Raw genomic sequence first — 17934 nt, forward strand, 5'->3', positions numbered from 1 at the left:
GACTTCTGAGGGATTAGCTTTCCACGCGGAGAGTGTAGCCCTCTTCCATGAGCGCTGGTCAAGCAGTTCTTTTGAAAACCAGGCATTAGAGTGTTTGATTTTCTTGGCTTTTTTAGGGTAAGTGGAGCTATGGAGTCAACTGCTTGGGTGACGATTTCTTTGAAGGTGTTGGCTAGAGTTTCTGGGTCTTTAGAGAAGGGGGCTTGAAGACCAGGAACCTGCAAGAAGGGTGCTAAATTTTGGGCTGTGAGTAAGCGTGAGCTCCTTGCTATATTGTATCCTGTTGTTATATTGTAAAGCACTTTGGATTAAAGTGCTATATAAACCTAATAAAATACAAATACAAATACTGTAATATACATATGTATATGTTTATAATTTATAATGCCTACCTTAAGGAAAGAATCTGTAATACCCCACGAAAAGTCACAGGGAAATTGCCCATGTAAAGCCTCCAAAGAATCTTTCAAAATGAAGCCATTGTGTTGAACAATTTGCTTGTAGAATCGGGCTGTAGATTTTGGAATCCTTTCTTTCTTTTCGCTGTTAAAATCGACATAATATAAGCCACGCCGAATGGTGTAGCCATGCTGCCATTCAAATCCATCCAGCAGTGACCAGGCTGTGTAGCCGAACACGTTGACATCATCATATTTTATAGCTGTGAGATATAAAGAAAACCCAACGATTAGAAAAAAAAAAGAACACTGGATCCTGAAAGGGAAACAGAAAATATTCAACGGTATCACAAATCAAAAAGACATGTGTATTACATTTCTATAATAAGGTCTAAAAATAAACATAAACAATGGCACGTCTCAGATATCTATGCTTCCACCAGGTAGACCTCTGCCTAAAGATACTTGTTATGACTAACTTTGTTTAAAAATTGGTAAGGCAGGCGCTCTGTTGCCAGTCAAGTTTAGTTTCTCCTCCAAACGCACGTTGTCATGACTCCATCAATCTTCAGAGAGGCTGTGTTACTTTGCTCTTTGCTTTTTCAGGCGTGTCTTCATTTCTTTTTCAGGTATGGCAGGTTAATTGACTCTAAGGATTCTGGTATTTGTATTTTTCACACTTTATTCTACTTGCAGGTGACTGGAAACAACTCCCTCCATAGCACAAATCTTCCCCTTGATGGGGGGAGGGAGAAAGCCATGGTTGTGGCTCTCCATTGTGAGGCATGATGGCTCTGCTGCTTCTGCCTTTTGAGCCCAGGCTCAAAAGTACCAGAATCCTTAGAGTCAATTAACTTGCCACACCTGAAAAGGAAATGAAGACACACCGGAAAAAGCAAAGAAACACAGCCTCCCTGAAGATTGATGGAGTCATGAAAACGTGCGTTTGGAGGAGAAGCTAAACTTGACTGGCAACAGAGCGCCTGTCTTGTCACCAATTTTTAAACATTGTTCCAGGAGCCCGGGCTCAAAAGGCAGCAACAGCAGGGCCATCATGCCTTACAATGGAGAGCCACAACCATGGATTTCCCCCTCTCCCCATCAAGAGGAAGATTTGTGCCCTGAAGGGCGTTGTTTCCAGCCACCTGCAAGAAAAATAAAGTGCGAAAAATACAAGTACCAGAATCCTTAGAGTCAATTAACCTGCCACACCTGAAAAGGAAATGAAGACACACCTGAAAAAGCAAAGAAACACAGCCTCCCTGAAGATTGATGGAGTCATTAAAACATGCGTTTGGAGGAGAAGCTAAACTTGTCTGGCAACAGAGCGCCTGCCTTGTCACCAATTTTTAAACATTATGACTAGCTTTACCTGCACCCTGCTTTGTATGGATGGCATGCTGTGAGTGACTGACCTGGAATGCAGAGTGAGATAATGTTGTGTTATGAGTGGGTTCCATGAATGTCAGTTGAGAAGATGTGATCACTGAGAGAGGATGCTGGTGGATGTTTCCTATCCCTATGACTTACCTGACTGGATGTACTTGACCTGATGTACCAGGAGCAGAATAAAGAGGTTTTTTGCTCCAGCTAAGATGTCAGTGTCATTATTGGCCAGGGACCCAACTTAACAATACTATTGGGCTCTGTACAATATGAGGCCAACAGTCCTACTCTGTCCTAGTGTCTTACTTCACCTTCCCTAACCTCATTACCAACATTATCCTGATGTCTCTTACATAAGGACTCAGGGTCAAAGTATACAAGTATCCTGCTCTCCCTCTGTAGTTAACCCTTGAATGGGTGGCTGTTAGGGTCCACTGGCTGGTGTCAGCATTATTAACTCCACAATGTACATCCTACATGCACTCTGGAGGTGCACCAACCAGTGCCACCCATTAAAGATCAATCCAGGGTCCTGCAGGCAGTGATTTTTATTAAGTGGGACTGAATCTGATAGAGGTGTGGCCAATATATATATTTTGTTTTTATTGTATTTTATTGTATGTGGTTTATACATCCAACTTTACAAATATTGTTTAAAACCATGAAAATGACAAATATTGTTAAAACCTATAGTTTTTTTTCTCCATGAATATATAAAATCTGAAAAACATTACCATATTTTATTTTTCATTTTGTAGGTAGAATACAATATATCCGATTCACAAGTTCTGAAAGTACTATGTGCAAAGTAGCAAATGTGCAAATTGATATCATGAAACATAAGTGCATTTGCATAGACAGAAAATAACTAAAGTGACATGCACATAATAATACAAACATCTAAAGCTGTTTAGGACACAAAATTACTACCATATCAAGCTTAAACAGTTTGTAAATCCACAAGCAGCAATTCGTTATTGATTACATACCAAAGACGTATAAGAGACAAAACCAAAGAAATGTTGTTTCCCCACATACATCGAAGTCAGAGAGAAGACTGTGACAAACTGTTATCATCTGTAAAGAATTTACCAAAGGCAAGTAGTCTGTTTGAATGAAAATAAGAGCATGCAGTAACAAAATGTTTCAGAGTTTTGTCTAGGTCAGTACATAGGCAAAATCTGCAGCCAATATGTGCCGCTTTTTCCTTTAGTACATCCTTGGGTTCCCAGTGTTTGGTTCTGTCATCAGTGTGAAATTGATTTAATTTAAATCTAAAATATAATGCACAAGCCTTTTCACAGAAAAAAACAGAGAAGATAAGCAGATCGTGGACTTCTCTTCCTGAGAATGGTTGCATATTCCTTGTTTGAATTGTATTGATTGATCAAATCAATGGTACACACCCAATCAATACCATACAATTTATTTTAACAAATTCCGGGCGAGTTGTGAGGTCTAGCTTCACCACATCCAATTTGTCGAGCAACAGTTGCATTCTATTACAATACAATGAAAGTGAGGGTGTCTTTGCATCGATAATCCTCTGAGCCAGATCAACATAGATGGAGTTAGGTGGAGGATTGATAATCTTTGCATAATTATTCATCATTCTCCATTTGTATTTTGAGGATAAGGAAGGGAGTCTGAGTTCATGTCTCAGGATGGAATTGGGAACAGAATTAGCTAGGCCCAATGTTTGCTTCCAGATGCGACCTTGCAATATGTCCACGAAGATAGTTAAGTCTACCAGACACATGTCGAGACCATATAGTAATATGGGTTCTACTTTTAGAATATAAAAGTCTATTACAGGCAGAACTGAAAATGTACAATATTTACTGAAAATAATTTTCATCTGTAAAATCAGAAGTCTAGATTTTAGGTTAAGACTATCCTTCCACATGGTGATAGATGAGGTACCATAGAGATTATATCCAAGTTACCCGGCATGGCACGCTCAATAGTGGATCCATCAATTGACCATTTGAAATTGCTTATCTTCTTTTTCCGAGCGAAAATAACAATCTTAGATTTACTGGCATTGGAATGGAGATTTTGTTTGTAGGCATATAGAGAGAATATATGTAATTTATGCTGAAAACCAAAGGGAGTCTTATCAATAAGAATTATGTCGTCAGCAAATGCCATCCAATGTATGTGCAATTTGCCAAGTCTGACTGTAAATATATTTTTTTCATTGTACCAGATATCATTAATATCAGACAAATAAAGCTTAAAAAGTGCCCTGTTTGACTCCTGTAAAGGTGGATATTGGATCTGTTAAGGCAACCTTCTGGTTGATGCATACCCTATAGCTAGTATTGTTGTGTAACAGCGAAATAAACAGTTGAAAAGTTGACGATGGATACCAAGTTTTACCATTTTATTCCAGAGAAGGTTACGTATGACACAGCCAAAGGCTGATGTCATATCCAATGATGCCATGTATACTGGACCACTATCAGATGTCTTTGTTGATTCAAGAATATGAGATAAGGTAGTGGTGTTGAGGGGTGTACCCATCATTTGTCGGGAAACCTATTTGAAATTTTGGAACGGTGTCATGTTCTTGAATAAATCTTTCCAGATCGTACAAAAACAAAACTGAGAAAACTTTTGAGGCATAGTCCATAAGTGCTATGGGCGTATAATTGACTGGGTTGGATATATTGCCCTTTTTCTAGATGGGAATGATGAAAGAAAGGAGCCACAATTGTGGAATCATCTTGAATTTGAAAATGAATTAAAATTTCAGTTTGAGAATAGAGGCCCAGAAGCATGGATCAGACTTAAACACGCAGGAAGGAATCCCATCAGGACCTGCAGCTTTTGAATAATTAAATTTATTTATTGCCCAGTCAACGTCCTTCAAAGACTATTGACATAACCCCATAATAGAAGTATCAAAGGTGGATAATACAGCATCAGAGTACAGCATAGGTATTTGATATGTTTTTGAGAGATGGAGTTTCCATTCCTCTGCCAAGATTGAAGTGTTCAGTGCAGCAGAAGGGTTTTTGTTCACGTTCCTAATAATCGCCCAAATGGATTTGGAGTTGTGCTTATATATATGCTGTATTAATTTCTGATTGTCAGCATTGTGCAACTTGATTTTATTTGCTTTGATTTTATTCTTAAACCTCTGCATGATTTGTTTTTTACCAGCAGTATACTGGGATGAATTTGGAGGATAGCTCAGGGGCAACGTGGAAGCAAGACGACACGGAACAACACAGGTTTGATCCCCGGGTCCGCGCTTAGAAACCTCTGGGTATTAAGCGTGTTATAAATAACCAATCATGTCATATCATATCATGAGTGCGGTATCATCCCTCTAAGTACCCGTAGATCCTTATTTTTTTTGTTTTAAATCAGCCACCTCTGTGTTATATGTGTGTTTATCACATATGTGGTTATTAGTTTAACGATTAGCTAGGAATTTAAGCTTTGTTGTAATGATAGAGTTCGTCGGTTGCTCTACTTCTCTGAAGTCTCTCCTTGACATATGTGCATCAGTCCACCACACAATTTCTTGAAGAACCATATTAGTGAGTTGTTGACATAGTTTTAAGTTGCAACAACGGGAGATATCTGAACAGTCAAATTCGATTTGCTTAAGTGCAGGGACGTTTTCATGTAGGTGGTGCTCTAAATTCACATTCTAGTTAATGATCACTGAGACCAGGGTGTTGCATAGTCACCGGTTGACACAGATGCAGCAAATTTATGGAGACACAAAAGTAGTCAATATAAGAGTTGTAACATCCACGTTTCCAGGGCAAGTTAGATGCATTGCGACTAGTCTCAACAAATTGAATGTCCCAATCCATTAAGAAGGATACCTGCTTTTGCCCTCTACTAATAGAGGTAGCTGTCCCATTACGTACTGCTCTCAATTGATTGAAACCACCTACATACTTGCAGGTGGAGTTAAAGTCTCCCCCTAAAACTACCACATAGTCTGGGTTGTTAAGTAGTGCATCTTCTAAAAGTCTCTCTATTTCTCTAAAGATCGAATCAAGCAATGACTTTGCCGGATTCCAATAGAGACATATGATCAAGAAAGAGATGTGTATGTTGCCCTGTATAATCAATTCAATTGCCAACAATTGTTGTGAGGAAACAAATCAGTTTTGATTGTGCTTTCAGAGTGTTGTCTATGAAGATCGCAAGCCCTCCAGAGGGTCTACCGAAAGGACCTTTATAGGCCGGTGAGATATATGTGTTGAATTCATCGATGTGGATCTCTTTAACCATCATGGTTTCCTGAACCAAAAGTACTGACGGTTCCACGCCATAGTGAAAGAGCTTAAGCCAGGATTCCAAGTTGGTATATCCACATGAATTCCAAGATTTAAAGTTAAAGTCTGAGGGCTATGTTGATTTATTCACTTGTTTTAAAGACATGAATGTTTTTATTAGAGGTTCAACCCAATTCCAGTCCTTGACTGTGCCAGCCAGGGAGAGGAACTGAGTGATCACTTCATCAATGGGAGCATTTAACTTATTGCCATTGGCAACATCAGTTTTGCCGAATTTGTTTGAGTTCTCATGGGTCTCTACAAACAACCGTGCCTTCTCATAGTTTTTAAACAAGTGGCGATGAAGACCTAACTGTGAGAGATCTTCTCTGTGTTCCCAGATTAATTTTGTAATAATGGAAGAGTGAACTTGACAAACCATCCGATTATTGTTAATCAGTGACATGGTCACCCACTCTATGTCGTCCGAGTTAAGGATCCTTAAGGAAGGCATCTTACTGAATACATTCAGAGTAAAAGTATGATTTAATCTAAAATTTCCGTTTATCTTAGAGTCACTCTCCCATCCTATGATGTTCAGTTTCTGAGGAGTTACCTCCAAGATTTCTCTAGCTCCATCTTTACGGACACAAGTGTCTGTTGCAAATGACAGCTGTATTGTTTTCATTCGCCTGTGAGGTTGAGCTTGTCTCTACTTTTGGTTTATCCGCTATAATCAGAGCTATAAAAACAGGAGAGCGAGAAACCACCTCACTTGAAACTGGGAGAGTGTTACATAGAGCGTTGGAGTTCATCCCAATAGGGAATTTAATAATGACTTTTGCAGGAGATTCTTGAGACGATAAAGAATTTTTAACTTTTTTGTTTTACACTGAATAAACCACACAGGTTAATTGATTGTACAAGTAGAGGAGTGCCAGCGTGCGTTGTCGTTCTCTCCATCTTGCTTTGATGCACTGTGTAGTGCTAAAAGGCACATGCTAGGTAAAAAGAACTAGGCATGTGTCGACTGCTATTCAAATGAAGACATTTCTTTATTAGCAGGTGCAGGTTTAAAATACAATTCTTCATTAGGTTACTCTGTTTTGAGTTTAGATACTATATCCCTCTCAGGCTTTTTTGCAGGGGATATAAAAGAAAGAGAACAGTCTTAAACTGTGAGGATGTCGGGTTGCACTAGATTAGAATGTTCTGAAGCCGACCGGTTTCTGTGGAATATTGTAGATAGACCACATTCTTCAGGGCTATGTGCAAGGCGCCAGCCTGCGTGCCTAATTGACTTTATATGCAGCGTGGTCTGCAAAGATTGTTGCTCAACATCCATCTGTGGGGATGACAGGAGGGCAGGGGGGGGGAAACAGGAGATACAGTTCCCATTTTAAATTCTCTCTGGATAGTAAAACTGCATGTTCACTCGGTACCAAAAAACACAGAGGATTTTTATCTTACCCTCTCCATGTTTAGTAGTAGCCTGGTACTTTCTGGGATGGGTTGTTGGGTACACGGTGGCCGTGGCAGCCTGTTACCTAGGGGCCAAGGACAGGACAAACTATTTTGTCATATGCATCATAAGCAAGATCTAGATCATCTTCTAAATCAAGATATTGTTTAAAACCAGTTCGCAAGTTTACACTATCTTAAAAACGAGCCGTGCTGGCAAGCGTGTGCTACTGCTGAAATGGCATCTAAGTACAGGATCTGCTTCATTCGGTCCTGTCTGTTACATTCATTGTGTGGCCCGGGTGCGCGTCTCTCTCCCTCAACCCCGCTAGTGGGGGAGTGACAGACGCGCGCCGGGTCCTGCAGAGGGCTTACCTTCTGCTTGCGTCTCAGGCGTGTGTAGCATCTGGAGGGTCGCGTGTGATTTCTCAACACGGCGGCTCGCCAGATCGAGTGTATACCTGTTGCCATGACACTCAGGGCGACACGTGGGGACAAACTGGATGGCTGCCCAAATGCAGAAAGAAAGCCGCCATCTTGGAGTGTCCCGGGCAGTGTCTGGGAGGGCCAGAATTCACGCGTGGCCCGACAGCTATCTTAGCTATCTTAAAAGATTCTTGTACAAGAATGAAACCCTCCAATGTATTCATTTTAGCTAGAATGTCAGTCAAGGATTTCATAGTGTGTGACCGTATGGCCTTTGTCTAAGAGATTCAATATGCGGGTTAGAACAGGAAAGGTGTACATGTCAGGGGCGTTAGGATCCAGAGATATATTAATGCTGGCAGGTATCATGTTTAAATTTAAGACGGCCCCAGCATGTCCAGATTGATCCTTTTCATCCACTAATTCCCACTCATTTTGATCATTAACTTGTCCATTCAATTTTTGTCTATCTTTGCTTGTTGAAAGAACCGGGGAACTCGCCATTGGCATGACGCAGTCGATTTTATTGAATACCGATGGAGACATTAAATTATCCTGTGATTTTAAACAAGAGTTCGTATTGTTGTACAGGCAGATTTCTTCCAAAGAACCTGAATACAGGGGAGCAGGAGTTGAGGGGCCAAGTGACAATCTAATGCCTTTGCCCAATTCCGCCATCACCACGGGAGCGAGCATAGCAATATCGGATCATGAGTTATTAGGGCCAATATAGTCAGGGCCCTGGCCGCTTTGAAGTTCCATGCCAGAGCTGCGGTGGTCAAGGCTAAATTAGACCAGTTGAAAAGGTGTCTGGAATCAAGTTTGTGGCCACATCTAGAGAGTTTGCCCTTGAAGAGGCCAGCACAGTCTGAATCCCGTGCCCACAACTGATTGGGGATCGACCAACATGTTTGAATTAATGCAACCCTTCAACTGGGGCTTGGGATCCTTATTATAAACCCAATTTGCAATAAATGCGGCAGCTACCGACTAGTTACTGGGATCGGAAGAAGATGCTAGTCTCAACATTGGCGGTGAGGAAGCCTTGCTGGAACCTTCAACCTTAGAAATTCCTTCTGCCAGCAAAGCTCCCTGTGAGCTGTGGGACCATGAAATCAAGCTACCAAAGTGACACAACAAGATGCTTACCTCTCATGAGTTAGCGGGAGCAGCCTTGATGCAGCCAGTTATCCCCACACGTTCTGGAAGCTTTGCTTGACCTGGTCATTGCGTTGACCCCAAACACAAAGAACTGAGAGCACCTAGACAGAATGGCAGCTGATCAAGCCCTTATGAGCTGCAGCCACCCAAGACACCATCCGATAAACTGAACTACCCACCTGAAATGCCCGTACTCTGAGAAGTGCCTCGTTACCTGAAGTGCCATCTCCAGCCTTTGATCAGCATACCGTGAAGCCCTTGGATAGGATCAATCAGAAATGTTCGCTAGCATCTGTACCTTGACGCCTGTCAATCCCAGCTGCACCTTCAACCTGGAGATCCACCTGCAGCTGCTCTCTGATGCCACTGGAACTGCTAGATTCTCAGGACACCTCTGCCTCAACCTCGGATTCTAATTGGAACTGTTGCTCTCCAATCAGAACCAATTTTAGATCACCACACACAAGGCTTCAAAGTATGACACTCCGTCCAGAGGAGCCCAAAGGGCCTTCCCAAACATGTGCTACTCTACGGTTGACTGTTCCGAAGGCACCCTATTGGATTCCATCCTATTTAATCCATTATAACCATATAACATCAGAAATGTATTGGGCAGAATTCTATTTGGTGAGAGCAGGATAGCCTGAGATTTTTACATTTTTTAATTATGAGATGTTACAGGTAATTCTGTTTCTGAAAATGAGATTGTCATTATTTTCATCATAGCCTGCATGACAGAACCTAACATCAACCCCAAAGGCAGTCATAATGCTCACTTTGGGCTGCGGCAGAGCAGAGTATACTGCTGCAACCGAAGCAAGGCTCTGAAGATAGCTGGGTCTATACGCTTTAGTGCACGAGTATCTACTAACCCTGGGTGCCTAACAGGCTTACTATTGGAAAGCAATATGGTTGTGGCTCTACCTCTAGAGTATTTATATAACAATACATATTACCCGTTAGTGTATGATAAACATCCAATGCTATCAATACTTTTCCTACATAGTTTTATCCCTAAACCAACAAGTATTTGATCTTGCAATTTAGTGCCTTTTATAAACATTTAGAATGATCATGCTCTCTTGCTTAGCATAAATGTATTTGTATTTTCTTGTAGAGATAATATATAGTGCAGCCTCTGGACTCTTCCTCAACCCCTGTGACTCTCTTTCCCACTCCATTCTTCCCTCCGTTCCCATGCACTCAGCCGGACACACATTGAATGCTCACATCCCCATCCCTAACCCACTCACTACACCTCTCTCCTGGTCTGACCATGCTCTCCTGTCCTCTCACCTGGACCTCCTGGGTCCCCTGGCTAAGCCCCCGCCCACACTGCCAGTCTCCTTCTCCACCATTCGATCAATGAAGCGCGTGTCAGTTGCTGCTTTTGCCGCCACCTCCATTCCCCCTTCCACTCCTACCACTGACTCTCATGCTGACACAGCCCTTATTAACCTTCAACTCTCCATCTACAACACACTGGACATACTTGCCCCTGTCATGAGGACCCGCATAAAGCCTGCCTCCAAGTGCAACACCTGGTATGACTCCGACCTGGCCTCTCTTAGACGCAAGTGCAGAGCTACTGAGCTCCTTTACCCCTGGATCCTTCCCGCTACTCAGCAAGCACTCCCTTGTGCACCCTCGCCTCAAAAAGCCTTCTGCCGACCACTCCTGTCCGGCTGGCTACCGCCCTAACTCCATTCCCCCCTTCCTGGGCAAACTCTTTTAGTAGCTGGCCATCTCCCAGCTTATCCACCCCACTGAATCTGTTGGTTGTCTCCACGACCACCAGTCTGGATTCAGAGCAGCCAGAGGCAAGGAAACTGCACTCCTGAACACCTGCAAAGACTTGCTATCTAATCTCGATTCCAACTCTTCTTCCGTTCTCATCCTTCTTGACCTTTCCTCTGCCTTTGATATGGCCAATCACGCTACTCTTATAAATCGGCTCTGTGATAAAGTTGGCATCACGGACTGGGCTCTGGACTGGTTGACCTCCTTCCTCTCTGACTGGCCTTCTCAGGTTCAACTGGGCCCTTTTCTCTCCTCCATCTCACTCTCCACCTGTGGTGTCCCTCAGGGCTCTATCCTCTCGACATGGCTTTTCAACATCTACCTTGCCCCTCAAGCCCATTTGATCTCTGCCTTCTCTAACTTCCAGTGTTATGCAGATGACACGCAGCTCTCCTTCAAGCTTCCCTACACTGCCTCCTATTTTTCCACTCTCATTCCTGACTGTCTGTTATTCAGGCATGGTGAACGCTAAACTCCTCCTTAAAGCCAGTAAGACTGAGATCCTTCTCATTGGGACCCCAGCTCCTTCACTCTTGTCGCATTCTCTCTTCCCTCTCCTTACCCCAGAAACTTAATGTCTCCAGAGCTCTGTACCTCTCCAGTCTGGATTACTGCAACAGCCTCTTCCTTAATCTGCTTAACTCCTCCCTTTGCCCGCTTCAACTAATCCAGAATAGGACTGCAAGACTTATCCTTGGCCTCAAGCCCAGCGACCGCATTTCTCCAGCCCTAAAATCTCTCCACTGGCTCCCATTTGCTGCGAGGATCAAGTTGAAGACCATCTGCATCATCCACAATGCTTTCTGGGGCCTTGGACCTAGTTACATCCAGCTATCCATCCCTAAATACCTCCCTTGTTGAGCCCTTCGTCTTCTAGCTCCAACTCTCTGCAGATCAGATTCTTTTCCAAGCAGAGAGTGGGGGGGGGGGTAGAACTCTCTCCTCCGCAGGTGCCTCCCTCTGGAATGACTTCCCTGCCCCTCTCAGACTTGAGCCCGATCTCCTTTAGTTCCGGAAGCTTCTCAAGACAGTCCTTTTCTCTTCCTCCTTCCCTCTCAACCTCCCCTGCTAATGTCCTCTCTGCCTACTTTGACTGGCTGCCTGGTTCCTTCAGATTCCTACAAGGAACCAGGCCCTCCTCGACCAGTGTACCTGTGCACTTGGTCTCCCCTGACCCTCCCCCCTAACTGGCACTTGCCCTTCTGGGCTCCCTCCCTCGCACTAGCCTGGCTTGGCCTGCCCCCCATTGAGCCCTTCCAGCCCCGTCCCTCGCACATAGCATGTGGACCTTCTTTCCTCTGCATTCCCCTGGTACTTGTTCACACAGCCTCACCTTGACACTCGCATAACCCATGGACCCTTCTGCTATGACTGGCACTTCTCCCCTCCCCTCTCACCAGCACTTCTTGTTACTGCACTTGCACGATCCAAATGACACAAGTCCTAGTGGGACTGTTTTTTGTTTTTCATCCCTACCCCCTTTTGTCTTGTTGCTACTTGAAACACCTTCTGCTGTATAGAGGCATTATAAATACCCAATACATGAATAAGATTAGCAGATACTCAGCATCCCACTATTCTATTCACTTAAAAAATGTTAAACCTACCTAGAACCAATCAACCGCCATACCAACAGTAAACGCTAAAATCATACTCACAATTGTGATGTTGTAGATTGGCAAGCCAGGCGACAGGTGAGGTATGCAGACCAACATCTGAATAAACCCTTTGATGGAAAGGATTACAAAACATTTTCAGAAGTCCATGGCTTCTATGGGCAGTAAACTAAGAACAACCTAAGAGCAATATTCTACAGCCATGGATGAAAATATTTTAGGTACATCTTTTTAAATCCTCCTGCAAGGATTCCTCCCACTCTTCCTCTATGTGTTGATGGATCGACTTATCCTGGACAAAGTGGTATGAGGGGCAACAGAGGTTATATTTGGACGTTGTGCAGAAAGCCGTACCACTCTAAACTCAGTGTGTCACAAGCACAGGGAAAGCTGAAATGCTAACCTAAAAGAAAAACATCATAGTGTTTTTAATGATGTAACCATGAAAAAAATATATGGTTATAAATAGAGTAAAAATTGCTCATTCCAGTCAGAGAATATTGAACCATTCAAAACATTTGAATCTGGAAAAAATGGTAAAGTGCCAGGTTTCAGCTCCAGGAGCGGTTTCCATTTCAGGGTCATGGCAACTAAATGCTGTTTCATTTTTGTTTTCAATGCAATTCAGCTCTGTTTTTAGTTTTGACTCTAAGTTATTGAATGCATTGAATATCTGAATTCTTAGGGACATGGGCTAGAACTACAGTCTTAGCATAGTTTTTATATTTTCTGCTTGCTCTTTTACTCCGGTAGGTCAAGTCTTGTGGGATAAGTGATCCTCCAGGCTCTGGCCCCTCAGGGTGTAGTGGGGTTGCCTTTGGTGTCTTTACAGAAGTGGATCCCTTGCTGACTGAGAACGCTGATTTATAAAGGACCAGCAGAAGTAGCCGTTCTACGAACGGGTTCTGTAGACAGACATGATAGCACTAATCCTATAAGTCGCTGTTCCGATTTGCTTGTCGCTTGATGTGCTTTGCACCCTTAAGTAAACGTCACCAAGAATTAGCGTGTGTGGCTTGCTGACATACCCCAGAGCATACATTGGGGGGAGGCAAGAGTTGGTGTGCTGTTGCAAACTGGGATTTTCTGTACTCTCGCTCCACCTATCGTCTCACCATGGCGTGGCGCAGTTCGTTGCAGTGCATTGTGGTGCAAATATCTTCAAATATCTTGGAAACCATGCCTCCTAGGGCCTGGACCGTGAGTTTTGTTCCTCGTGTCGGGACCGGTCCTTCTACGACCACATTGATGCTTTGCTGATTTCAGACAACCGTCTCATTTGTCTAGGTGGTATAGTAAATTGCTCTTAAGTTGTTCTTGGTTGACTAGTTCTAAGCTGTATTATCAAGAACAAAAAATCATGAGAATGTAAATGCATTTCTTATTATTGTGTAGTGAAGCCTTTCAAAATACTCTTCTTACATTTAACAATTAGCAGTACTTTTGTTTTGAATTGTTGCTCCCTCTGTTACTGTATTTTCATAAAAAAGCAAGAGAATAGCAGTTAAATGGCAACACAAGCTTATTGTGATAGAGCACGGAGCATTGTTTTAACACATGATTTCCAAACATTTTGAAATTAACCCTACGCAGAGTTTATCAGTCTGTGCTTTTCACATAAAAAACGTATTTAAACACATCAAGCTTTTGTGGTTTGCACTGAACACAGTTTTAACCCTATCATACAATCTAAAAGGTTCAATAAAGTGCAGCGTATTTCCAAATGTTTTGAATGCACATTTGTGAAATGCATGTTCAAGCCATATTATGACTTTCATTGGAATGAGAGTTGTTCAAGTTCCAGGTTTATTATGCAATTTATGACAAGATCTGCTAATCAGATCCCACTATCATAATGTTCCATGCCAAAAAGCATAATGCAAGCTTCCTATGACAGTCTGCAACATCATAATCATTATTATTATTATTATTATTATTATTATTATTATTATTATTGTATTTATTGAGCATAGGCCTACCTTTGAGAAGCAACAGAGAGCTTTACAGAGGTATAGATCAATACAGATGCATAACAGAGAGCTTTACAGAGGTGTACAACATTACAGATACATAACGGAGCGCTTTTCAGTCGTAGCAACAGAACAGATATACAGAAGGGGGTAGGATACAAAGGGGGACAGAGAAGAGGTACAGCCGTACCGGGTGGCATGACGAGAGGGGCAGGCATCCCCAGCAGCTGCCCAGCAACAGGGCAGGTTGAAAGTTCACATGCTTTCCTGATCACATCTGCTGGAACCCAAAGTTCCAACAAATAGAGGCAGATTTTTAAATCTATGCACCTCTGGTTAAATGTATCAAACATGTGCACCCCAGCACGTTGGTGGCCTTTGAAACAAAGTAAATATATATAAGCCATGTCTAGTTTTGACATGGTTGCTGCCGAGATTACACAATGATTCAGGCACATGCATTTCATGCCATTTTATGGTCACCTTGGTGAACAGTGCCTTATTCGCGAGTGGGCCTGGTGTGTATTAGGCTGCCTGGGATGGCTGAACCCACAACAACTATGTCAGTCCCACCCAGGAAGCCTCACATCCTCCAGGGAACAGGGAACCTCTGAGGGGGGGTTCAGCTGAGAACTGGCACTTCAAAGCCATTCCTGCCATTACAATGGCCACCTCTCACCAAGATGCTGATTACTGGGGTCCTTTTGATGTAGGCAGACAGAGGAAGTGGTTGGGGCTACAGAAGCTCACAAGAGTGCTTCAGTCCACAGAAGGGTCCCACATCTTGGGTTTTGCTAGGGCCCCCAAACTTCCTGCCCCCCACTTCCTGCAGACAAAATACTGGATTGGACCCTTAACAACATCTTTGCTCTGGGCCAACCTGACATTTTGCCTATATAAAAGAGGATTACCACTTAGTTGACCTTGCAGAAGGATTCACTGAAACAAGATTGGAATTACTGTCTCCTTCAAAGTCCTCTGCCAGAGAGATGAAGAACAGTAGCTCAAAAGAAGTGGTAAGCATCTGCCTAACCATCTCGAAGGCCTGTTTGGGATGACCAGCTGGCTGGACAAGGCCTACTGCAACTTAGACACTGCCACCCAAGTGCTGCTCTCTGTAGTTGTTAAAACCATGCAAGTGCTCTCTATGAATCTTCCTGGTAGGGAAGGGCAGAAAAAAGGACTCACTTTCTCCTGAGACCCTGGTCTGGGTCCCCCAGCAACCAAAGGACCAAGTAAGCGACTCCTAACCCTCCCTGAATCTGCAAACCATCTCAAAGCCGGTTTGGACATCATCAACACGGTTCGAGCTGCTGCAAGGGAACTGCTGAGTCATCTTTAATTTTGACTGCCCGATATTGCCTGCCATCCCTAGGGTCTTCGATATGCAAGCAGCTGCAGAATAACACTGCATCACTGGAGCCTGCTGCCGTCACTCTCTGACTCGACAGTGGCCCCAAGGCGACCAGACTAACGGTTCAATGCAGAAAAGCCTGTTGTGACACAGTCGAGCCCTGAAAGACAAGAACTAAAGGTATTTGAAGTGGTCCTGTCCCTGTGGCCTGCCTTAATGGACCCAAGCTCTCTGCTCTAATGTTTGAAAGCCATAATTATTAACTTGCATATTTTGCTGCTGAAATCTTTGCCTGAGCACCCCGTCTGCCAACCGAGAGTGCCCCTTTAATTTAAAGTCTGCTTTCGCTTGTCTTTTACGCCAATAATGTTTTAGTTGTGTGCATTTCTGTTAGTTCAATTAAAGATTCTATTTATATAGAAGGTCAGTTGTGCAGCCTTTTATTTTGGCACCACAGTACTGTTGTTTGGATTGCTTCTGTACCAGCTCACATTTTACCTGAAGAGTATAGCCTGCCCTCGACCTGCGCTACCCTGAATGGCAAATGAGGTATATCGGTCGGGCTGGGCCTGTTTCACCTTTATGATTGGGATCACTGCTGGTTTAGTGATAGTGTGGTTCTGAATAGGAAATATATCCACTATTCATACATGTACTCCTACAGAGCAGTAGTCATTTAGCCAAAAATATACAGCTGATAGTGCAGGAATTTGTTCACTAGTTCACGCAATGAACAGGGATAATGGTTATGACCTAAGTGGGTGATGTAAATTGGTTAAATAAAGACAGAGCTCACTTCCCTGGACTCAGCTGGTGCAGTCTTGTCACAAATATCGATCCCTGTGCCTGCTGATTGAGCGGGGTAGAGCCACTGGGCACCTCAGGACACTCATTTACTGAACAGTGATAATGTTTATGAGGTGATTGGGTGAGACACCAAGCTGAGACACTGACAGGGCTAACTCCCCTTAACTTGGCTGCCCATCTTTGTTGCAGGCCTCAACCACTGTACCCTCTGCAAGCCTTGCTGGGCCCGGTCAACAGGCTGACCTGACCACAAAGAGGGAAAGAGCCTCAAGATGCAATGGCAGCTGACAAAGCCTTGGAGTCCTGCTGCTGCCCAAGACATCGAAATAGAAAGCAAACTACTGGGGGGGGAGGGGCGCTGTTGCGCACAACGAAGATGGCCGCCTGATTGAGAGCTCCCGCTCCAACTAAGAATCCTTGGATCAGACATCCTGTTAGACGCCGCCCGGAGTGCTATAAATCAAGGCACGGACGGCCTGAGCACCCGAGCGTAACTCTGGAAAATCCTGGGCAGCTGCGTTCGTGCTGACCGAAGTTCTGCACGTTTCAACTTGGGCCGGCCCATGCTGCGGACACGATCCGCCTGAGAGCTCCGAGGGGAAGTCACCAGCGGCCGCGGATGCAAGGGGGCGTGAGGCCGTGGAGGGGCGGAGCCTGTGCTTGTGGACCACGCTGAGCCCTTGCACTAAGCTGGGGACTGTGCCACGGTCCGGGAGGCGCAGTGACATCGGCGGTCTGGGCGCCTGCCTGCAGCTGGGCTGAGGGCCGCCCTGTGTCCTCTGGAGCCCCGAAGTGTGTGGTCGGCGTGCTGGTGCGGTTCGCTGGGACCCACTCGGGAGGGGGCACGCAACGATACAAGTAAGGAGCCCATCCACCCACACATATACGTTAGAGAGCCGCCTGGGCCCGCCCCTCTGCTGTTTGGCAGCCGATCGAGTTGGGCCCAGCTTCTCTGTGGGAACTGGCACAATCAGAGTTGTATATCTCCGGATCGCAACAGACATCGGGCTGCGAATTGTGGACTTGCCCGAGCTCATTGGGGCAAGCTGTGTCGAGCTCTGCCTGAGGCACCCGGCCTGGGAATCCTCAACCTGTGAAAAGCCCATATTGGCTCTCCAATATAATTAGTGCACAGGAAGCTTCCTGGAAACTCCTGGCTGATAACGCTACTAGACTGCTCAATATTTGTATCCTTTCTAAAAAATACGTGGGAGAACACAGTCCACTGGCGGTGGACACCCCCCGACCCCCCTGAACCTTCTTCAGGCTCCCTCTGTGAGAGTGCGAAGCGCCCTACAACTTGCGTTAAAG

General features: G+C 44.1%; 1 protein-coding gene across 1 annotated transcript in view; it reads right to left on the reverse strand.

Annotated features, from left to right (window-relative positions):
- KLB (klotho beta) overlaps positions 1-17934 on the reverse strand; it is a 385009-nt gene that overhangs the window by 176055 nt on the left and 191020 nt on the right. Inside the window, exon 3 of the mRNA XM_069631786.1 lies at positions 393-661. Within this exon, the coding sequence (XP_069487887.1) occupies positions 393-661 (269 nt within the window). The remainder of the gene's footprint in view (positions 1-392; positions 662-17934) is intronic.

This window comes from Ambystoma mexicanum, chromosome 6q (genome assembly GCF_040938575.1).
Source record: "Ambystoma mexicanum isolate Mex_15411 chromosome 6q, UKY_AmexF1_1, whole genome shotgun sequence".
NCBI classification, from domain to species: domain Eukaryota; kingdom Metazoa; phylum Chordata; class Amphibia; order Caudata; family Ambystomatidae; genus Ambystoma; species Ambystoma mexicanum.